This window comes from Citrus clementina, unplaced genomic scaffold (genome assembly GCF_000493195.1).
Source record: "Citrus clementina cultivar Clemenules unplaced genomic scaffold, Citrus_clementina_v1.0 scaffold_1, whole genome shotgun sequence".
Taxonomy (NCBI): Eukaryota; Viridiplantae; Streptophyta; class Magnoliopsida; order Sapindales; family Rutaceae; genus Citrus; species Citrus x clementina.
The window spans coordinates 14,761,919-14,771,694 of record NW_006263303.1 but is presented as its reverse complement, the minus strand read 5'-3'; the positions used below and the strand labels follow the sequence as shown (position 1 = coordinate 14,771,694).

At 31.0% G+C, this 9,776-nt stretch overlaps 1 protein-coding gene across 1 annotated transcript; it reads right to left on the bottom strand.

Annotated features, from left to right (window-relative positions):
• Window positions 1-2,199: 2,199 nt before the first annotated feature.
• LOC18056142 (cytochrome P450 71A22) lies at window positions 2,200-4,858 on the bottom strand. The gene is made up of 2 exons (XM_006451616.2): window positions 3,870-4,858; window positions 2,200-2,987 (listed from the first exon to the last, which is right to left on the bottom strand). Exons 1-2 carry the CDS (start codon window positions 4,824-4,826, stop codon window positions 2,376-2,378), a joined length of 1,569 nt encoding a protein of 522 aa, XP_006451679.1. The 5' UTR covers window positions 4,827-4,858; the 3' UTR covers window positions 2,200-2,375.
• Between the last annotated feature and the right edge of the window lie 4,918 nt (window positions 4,859-9,776).

Below are 9,776 nucleotides of genomic sequence, written 5' to 3'. Positions count from 1 at the left end.
AGAAGTATGTAATGAATTTCATGCTCAACATTCTATTTTTGTCAAGGGTCTAACACCATTAGAGAACTTGATGACCTGGAAGGTTTAACTATACATTAGACCTACACTGGTAATTCTTTAACCAAGTAGATTAGACATTAAAGAAGTAGAATAATAGTAAGGGAATTTGAGATTAGAGAATTCACTGATCATCCTAAGTTGATTGCTGAAGACTTTAATCAAAAAATATATTCTCTCTAGAATATAACTAAAGTCCATTTTTTGTCCAAGACCACAGCTAATCAGCTTATAGATTTCTACCATGAACGGTATGAAGAAGATATTAAAATCTTTTATAAAAGAACAATCAGAAGAAAAAAGATGATGGTAGAGATTTCTACGACAACCTAGATGATGTTGAGGCCCACAACTTTGATAACATGCTAGACGCATGGCTTAGCTATGGTTTACACTCTGATTAATCATCCTTCACTCACTACCTTTTTTAAAGGTCAACTTTCAAAGGAAAAGTTGCAGTGGTTATATTGCCGACACTTTCTTTAGTCACATGAAGACTAAATAAGCATTTTTTTCCACAATGTGGAAACCAAAAGATAAGAAAGCAGCATAAGATAAGGATAAGCAACTAGGAAGAGCTCCATAAATAAGAAGGGTTTTTCTTTTATCTAATAAGAAAAAAGATCCACAAGACCAACCAAATTACAAAAGAGAAGATCCGGAAGATCGATCAGATAAAAAAATTTATAGAAAAAATCTTGTAACAAATTACAATTAGTAAAAGCCCGTAAGCTCTCGTTCAATTTCCCGTTGTATTTAGAAGTTATTTCAAGCAGGTTTATTTTATTCTGCATAATGTATTGTAGCTAAGTTACTTAGTTCTTCTCTAATAGAAAAAAAATACTGATATTTTTTAAACGTCTATGTTTTTATAAATGAACGAGTTCCAAGTTACAGATCTTCCATTGAAAACCAGGAATCCTTTAATTTGCTCATAACGAATGTTTTCTATCTGTGAAGAATAAAATTAAACTTTGGAGCAAAAACTTAGATTTCTAGAAAAACCTAAGGCCTTAAAAAAGAAAATCTCTGAGTGCCCAATTTTACTCACGAGCATTGTTTAGCCAAAGGATAGGCGTTTTAGGGAAGAAGGGAGGGTTTGTGTTGGGATTTCCATGCCCTTGAAAGGAAGAAGGTTTCTTTCTTTTTCTTTTTTTTTTTTTTTGAAGAATTTGAGTTTTAATCAAAAAGTTTGATTTTATGCTCTAAACTTTTGGGGAAAATTTTTCTAAAAAAGGATACGATTTTGGTCAATATTTGTAACAAAAAACTTTATTTTTTAGTTAGTTTGACTTAAGTTTGCAAAAGAATCAGGAAGTATCTAATAGAGAAGAACAACTATTTGCAAGATCTTTTAAATCTAAAATCTAGCTTGCATGCCTTTAGATAATTATCCTTATTTTATTTTACAAAATTGTTCTAATGAAACATTTTGTAAGGATATTAAACAAGTTGATAATTTAGGAAGACTAGCCGTAATAGAGAGCCATATAGGTTATAGCATTAAGCTAAGAATTATTGCCAATAGAAGATTAGAAATAGTATATCAAAAAGGATATAATATAGGGAAGAGAACAAGAAACATCATTCCTAACTGATTAATTTATGAAAAGTTATAATTAGAAATATCATAAATATTCAGTGTTTAGCATTGTTCACATTCCACTTTTCTCAACTTAGTAAACCTGAATTACAAAAAAATATTGCAATATCTTAAAAATAAATATAGAATAGTACATAGGGGATTCCCACTTATCGGAATTCAAAATCAAGTAGTTGAGGGGTTAATAAGAGAAGTCTAAAATATATAGGGTAAATCAAGAGAATTAGAGGAAAAAGAAGGAGTTAAAAGGGATAAATTGTTGTCTTTATTCTCTCTTGGCTCTGCTCATTCAGCAGCATTCCGTTGGAAATTTGTTGGAAATTAATGCTAGTGTTTCCGGTGTTTCCGTGTCAAGCTCGTGGAAACATCAGTTTCTATCTCAAGTTGGAAAAATCGTTAAGGATGAATATGTTAGATACCTGTGACTAGATTGGTGAAATAATATTTCTCTCCTTGATTTTTTTTTTTTTTTAACTACTGCACAAAGAAAATATTTTATTACGAATGAACAAGATATTGAGGAACGAGATATTGGGGAGTTGTCCATAAGTGGTCTATATATTATTGCTTAGATAAAAAAACACTACAACCTTATTAAGGGAACAAAAATCCAAAGAGAGTGAAAAAGCCGCAACAACCACAAAAAGGGGAACACAAACTAAAGCAAACAAGGGGAATTAATTACAATTCGCTCTCTCTAGCTAGCTAAAAAGAACTAGCGAGGAATTGCAAGGGCATGAAGGGGAAATTTCCTATGGATTGTTAATCCATTTGATTCTGGTACATCCAAACGTTGTTGTCCTTTTGCTTCCTGATCAGGAAATGACCAATCAAACTCTCTCAAAAGACTTGCCAATGCTAGCTCAATCATTCTCATCGCAAAATCAGTACCTGGGCAGCCCCTTCTGCCAGCTCCAAATGGAATGAACTGAACATCATGTCCTTGGAAACTTATTGAAGAATTTAAGAACCTCTCTGGCCGAAACTCTTCTGCTTGATCCCAAGACGCAGGGTCTCTTGAAATGGCCCAGTAATTAATGTAGACTTGTGTTCCTGCAGCAACGTCATAGCCGTTGATTTTGACTTGCTGAGTTGATTGCCGAGGAACTAGCAATGGAACTGGTGGGTGAAACCGAAGAGTCTCTTTGATCACGGCTTTTAAATAATGCATGTCATTCAAATCCTCTTCTGTTATGTCGGATTTCTGCCCAACTATTCTTCTAACTTCGTTCTGCACTGCCTCCATCATCTCTGGATGCCTTAAAAGCTCTGTCATTGCCCACTCCAGGACTGTGTGTGTTGAGTCTGTGCCGGGCCCAAATACATCCTATAAGAAACCAAAATCAAGGGAAAAATTAACTGAATTATGAGTTCATGATATTGGTTGTTTCTATTAACATTGGTATTAATTGTGTATAGTGTTTAAATGGACTATTTATTCAACTATGAATAATGAATTATATATATGGATTATAAATTTTTGTACAATTTTTTTAATAAATGAGTAAATTTCAGGTTATTTTCCTCGTGAATTGATTGTTTTTAAATCGTCCTCATTATTTTTGAAAAACTCAATTTATCCTTTTTTTAAGAAGGTTAAAAAAACAATCCGCCTCCATTTTTTGCTTGACCAAATATAGGAGTAATTTGAAGTTTTTAAAAATAAGGAAGCGATTTGAATATAGTCAATTTACTAAGAGAGTAACCTAAAATTCACACCTAATAAACTCATGCGCCAATGTCATTACACTATTGGCCGGATAATTTTTACAAATTATGATACTAGTTGTCTCTATTAAGTATGGTGGCAATTGTTTAAAGTGTTAAATTATAAATTGTTGTACTTCTTTTTCTAATAAACTAATGTGTTAATACACTATTGGTCGGCTAATTTTTACATTGGCCCACGTTGTGAAAGTTGTCCAACTAATAACATATTGACACATTAATTATTGTATGATAAAATTTGTACACGACTTTTTCTCCCTACCAATAGTAAATCAAAACATGTCGAAAAGTCAAACATTTGAGATTACTAGAAAATCATTAATTTCATGTCAAAAAATGTAAATATTCAATAAAAGTATATGAATGTACTGAAAATTTAATTGTTCGAGATTAATGCATGGTAGCACAAAATTTAAAAAAAAAATAGCACAACTAATATCAATACTAAATCCAAGCTCTTAAGGAAAAGAGATCTACATACCTGAAGGAGAGCCTTGATGGTTGCTTTATCAATAGGAAAGTCTAAAATATTTTCTTTCTGAAGCCAAAGCAATACGTCTATAAAGTCCTTGTGATCTTCAACTTGAGAATTGTTACTCATCCTATTCTCATGTTCTTGAATGACTACCTCAAGAAAATCATCAACCTCCTTTGCCGTTTTCTTAAGCCTGGCATTCAAGCCACTGAAATAGCAAATCCAACCTAGCCATGGAATATAATCTCCCACATGAAAAGTAGCCATCAACTCAATAAAGTCCTTAAACTGCTTCCTAAACTTACTACCAACTTCTCCTTGATCACTATATTTTCTTCCCAAAGCTATTCTAAACACTATATTGTTGGTCAAGGTAAACAAGATGTCACTTAAATCTATTGGCGAAGAAGATGAAGCAAACGGTTTGATTTTTTGGATCATAAGGGCAACTTCCTCTACTCTAACATCACGAAAAGAATAATGAATCATTTTGTTACTTAAAAGTTGTACAACAAATAAGCTTTTAACTTTTCGTAAGTACTCACCATAAGGTGCCATGGAGACGTCTATACAACCGTTTAAAAGTTTTACAAATGGTGTTAATTTTGGTCGATTTGCAAAGATTACATCATGGGTTCTAACGATCTCGCAGGCAGCATCAGCAGAAGAGACAACAAGCACTGGCACTTTGCCTAAGTGAAGCAACATCAGGGGGCCATAACGTTGTGCCAAAGCACCGAGTGAGCGATGAGGGAACAAGCCAAGCTGGTGAAGGTTTCCAATGATTGGGAGCTTTGGGGGAGAAGGTGGTAGTGATTTTTTGCTGCTAATTGGTTGGACAAGAAACCATTTGAAAAGGGCAAATACGGCAAAGATGCAGGCAGCAATTGTGAACAAGGTTTGCAAGTTTAACAATTGCTGGAAAACAGACATCTTATTACAAATGATCATAAGTGTGAACATGATCTATTAGTAGCAGTGAATTATTACAAATTTCTTCCCAGATATATACACACTAGAAAATGGAGAGTATGAAGTTACTATTCACTCAAAGACTTTGTAGAAAGATGTCTGTGCGGTCCAGCCGCCATAGTGACAGACTGCCAGGCAAGTGGGCAATTGGCCAAGGGCTGAAATTTAACTGTACATAGAGAAATAGTAAAACTAAAATTACGTTAAAATAACTTTGGTCAAAAAAAAAAGTCAATATATTTAAGTTAAAACAAAAAAGGATTGATCTAAGTAACAAAAATTTTAACTGATTAATTCTCTATACTATAGAACGGACTTTTACACTGTTGTGAAAGTTCGTCCCCATTTTAATACAGTGCTGATTTGGTTTATGATTTTAAATTTTATTAAAATCTAAAAAATTATTAGATCATACAATTTAATAACTTTCTTAAACATTAACAAATTCAGGATCATGAATTAGAACATTACTCTCTCTCTATATATATATAGCTAGCTTCATGTTCACAATTAAATTTTGAAAGGAGCTTACAAAGTTGTTATCTACCTTTTTACTGTTTTACAATTTTATAAACTCGTTCTGAATTTTATTTTTAAATAAGTAAAAAAATTTATATTAAGTATTGAGTTATTACTTAATTTTCATCTATCTGATTCACTCAATCTAATAGTAAGGATTTAAAATTAAAAAATAAGGATTTATCTCGACTTAGTATACATCGATATATAATTAAAATATTTTAATAGTCTCCAGGCACCACGTTATATTTTGTTTTGGAAAAACCTACTAAAATTTGGCACTAGCTAAAGTCACATCTGGACGTGGTTGATAATTAATTTGTGGTCGACGTTGATGTTTAATTTGTGGAAATAATGAGCAAGTGGGTCTTGTGGTTTGCCGTGTGGGGTGAGAATCTTCTATACACGTGTTTCTCTTGTCGAAGATTTTCACAAGCCATTTAATTGACGGTCCCGCTGTTCCCGTGCTCTCAATTTAAATTTGGGATAATTTTAAAAACCTCCCAGGTTTGGAGTTATTGCAAGTAAATGACGATAATATGTTTATTTGTAAAAAAATTTTTATCGTCAGTTAATTTTAACATTGACCGTTAGTTGACTATGCAAAGATAATATTGCCCTTAACAATAGTTTGTAAACTGACGTAACTAAAAAAAAAAACTAAAATTATTGGCGCGAAAAGCACAAACCCTATTTTTTGACAATTTTATTATTGTCAATTCCAAAGATTTACAATATCATAGGTAAAGATTATGACTATTTCATTTTTAAGTTTTTAATTTTATCTTTCTTGTAGGAACTTCAAGGAAATATCAATAATTTAAAGAGGATTTTTAAAATTTTTAATTTTATTTTTTTTATAGGAACTTTAAGAAAATATCAATAATTTAAAGAGGGTAAAATAGCCACAATTTTGGTTTTTTTTTTAGTTATTTCCGTCTACAAACTATTGTTAAGGGTAATATTGTCTTTGCACAGTCAACTAACGATCAATGTTAAAATTAACTGACGGTAGGGGGTTTTTTTACAAATAAACAAATTCTCGCCATCTACTTATAACAAGCCCAAACCTCCCCTGAGGTTTGGGATCACAGGACAGTGTCCGACTGGTGATAGCAGACTCTTTTTTTTTTTTTTATCTAAAGTCTGAATTTAATTTTTTTAGATATTTATTTATTTTAAATTATTTATTTTTTAACTTATCATTTACTATCAAATAATTTTATATGAATAGAAAAAAAATTATTTTTATTTAAAATCTGAAGTTTAAATAAAAAATTTTAATTTAAAATTTCAAAAATACCTTTAATAATTTATATATTTCTAAAATTATATATAAACTTAATATTTTTTGTATTATTTTTTAATTTTTTTAAATTTTTGTTCATATGATAACATTAACTAAACTGAAATATTGAACAAATCAAATTATGTCCATTATGATGAATAAAAAATAAAACAATAGTGTTGACTTTATAATAAGAGTTGATGTTATAATTACATATTTTATTACAAAATTAAATTAAGTTCAACAATGATAGTATTTTTTTTTTAATACTACCAAACTAATTAATATGTGAAAATTATAAATCGTTAAGAACAAATATATGCATCACTTAAAAGGATATTTATATCAAACTACTATCTTTTAAATTTTTCTCTTCACGTGTTGAAAAAGAAAAAACAAACATGTTATTAAGATATTTTTATTCAGACCTATTCAGATTTCAGCTAAATTCAGACATATTTAGATTTCAGACAAAAAAACAAACACAACCTTAATTATAGTTGTACAATAATTGGATAAGTCTTATCTCTCTCTCCTTTTGTTTTTTAATTGCATAATAAACACATTGTCAACATATCAATAAAATTCTATCATATTAAAAAAAACACACACACACAAACACCCTCCAATCAATTATTAATAATAACAATCATTCGGAAGTGGACGTTGGGTTTAATTAAGTGTACTAGTCTAGCATGCGCCATTATTAATAATTGACTGGGGCTAACTAGTGGATTCCTTTATAATCTATTCCAATTATTTTAGTTTGTCAAGGAATCCACCAATTATTAATAATTAACACAAATCAATTATTATGTATAGATAAATTGAAGAAGGTACTAAGGCACAATGTTAATGTTAATTTGGAAAGCACTTTTACCCATCTTTTAATTTAATTATTTTGAAATATACTTTTGTAATTTTTCTAACACCTGTCCCTGAAAATATTATTGACTCAAAAACACTTCGATAAGTTGTAAAAGAAAAAAGAATGATATAGCAAAAAAAATTGTACTGGCTAGAAGTTTTGTAATTCTACTTTTTAAATTATAAGGAAAAAGTCACATATACCTCTAAGGTATACTTAAATGATCATATAGGTATGGACAAATCCAATCTAACTAAATAAATTGAATCCGACCTAATTCAATCCAGTCTAATTTTGATGGATTGAGTGGATTATTGTGGATTAATTGGATCAATTTTTTCAATCCCATTTAATAATTGGGTTGTGTTGGATTAATTATGATAAACTTATCTAACCCAACTCAACCCATGTAAATAATAGTAATAATAATAATAATAATAATAATAATAATAATCATGATGATGATGATATGTTTACCCTCAATTGTAAAATCCTAAAGATTTAATGCCAAGACTAAAATCACTCTTTCATATAAGTAAATTTATTATCTTATAAGTTTAATTTTGAAAGCAAATTGGTTTCAATTTCTCTTTATTTTTTAGTAAACATTTAATAGTACATAATTATATATCAGTTTATTTTGTTAATAGACATGATGCTAGTTAATTATCTAAAAGTTCCGAATTTGGAATTTGAAAAAGAGACGTGGGGAGCCAGGAATAAAGTTTAGTCGAAATTTTCTTAATTTTAAGAGACTTGAATTTTTTTTTTATCAAACACTAGATAGTGAATGAAATTTTCATACTATTATAGATTTATATTTGATTTTAATGAATTTCATTTCAAGTTTCATATTTTTTTCTTTATCTAATTTTAATTTCAATTTACTAACCCAATCAACCCAACCCAAACCAATGTTTAAAGGTTGGGTTGAATTGGGTTAAACATAATCGTTTAAGTGGGTTGAGTTGATTTTATTTCAACCAATTCCACAATGGGTCAGGTTGGATTTTCACAAACTGTATCCAACACAACGCATACACACCCCTATGATCATACAGAGCCCTTTGTTTCAAAAATGGTTATTGTTGACACCTGATTGTTTCCCGCTTAGGGTTGAACCAAATGCAACAGATAGAGGTAACCTAAACACACGGTAATAAACAAAGAAAAAAGTGAAATGGTGGTTTCTGGCGTACCTACTCTAATCCTTAAGTCAATAGAATGCTTTTAGAGTTGAATTCAAAGAGATTCAGTTCACTCAAGTGTCCATACCTTACGTTTTTGCTCTTTTCTCCTTAAAAATACTTTCATGGATATAAAAATGGGGCATAGTTCATGGAGTGGTGTTATTCTCTTATTTTTTTAGGCGTGTAGTGGCCTAGTTGGCAATTTCCTTACCCATTTTCCTCATGCTTCCGTGATTCTTTCTTGATGATAAGCATTATTCTGATATTTTAGCTTTCTTGGCTTGTCGTTTATTGATTTATTCAAGGCTCAGATTAAGGTCTCTTTATTTCCCACCTTGAGGGTTCCTGACTTCCCATCTAATGACCTTTAGATTTTCCTCTTTTGGAGACTCTTACCCCCCTCTAAATGGTACTAGTCATCAAATTCCATTTCAATACAGGCCCAGTTCATGATAAGAGTTATTGAAATTCAAAAATCTCTTATTATGAATTAAGAAGTTTAAGAAGTTTAGGGGTTTTTATCTAGATTTAAAATTCAAAATTTTAAAACAACTCTCAGGATTTGTATTGTTCCCAACCTCAACTTATCTTTCTTTCTTTCTCACAACATTTGGGTCTTCTCCCTCCTGTCTAACCAAGATACGCTTCTCCTCCTTCTCACATTTTTCTTTTCCCTACTTTATTTTACTTCATATTTCCATGGATCTATCCGAAGTCGAGCATAATAGCAAATCTGGTAGAGGTGTGGGATCATACATATGTGTTATGAGGAGCGTCACGTGCCGATCTTCCTCTATCTCTCCTATTACCAGTTTACCACAGCTACAATTCTTATTATTGACGAAGAAGACCAACACGTCCCTGCAGAAGGGTTTTTAGCCAACCAATGGGAGTCTAAAGCCACTCTTCATTCATTAACAAATTGAGGAAAGATTTTCACATTCCCGATTCCGTTGAGCTTAGGATCCCAAACTCTAACAAAACATGGCAGTGCCTCCTGAGGGTTATGTGGCCTTATACCTCTCCATGTTTAAGGCTAGGATTAGGCCCTTACATCCTTTCTCTCGTTCATTTTT

Bases quoted from the DNA above. Each gene is read 5' to 3' on its own strand.
- LOC18056142 (XM_006451616.2), bottom strand. From the start codon at position 4,826: ATGTTCACACTTATGATCATTTGTAATAAGATGTCTGTTTTCCAGCAA. The intron at 2,988-3,869 runs GTATGTAGATCT...GGTTTCTTATAG, and splicing joins CCATCAAGGCTCTCCTTCAG to GATGTATTTGGGCCCGGCAC.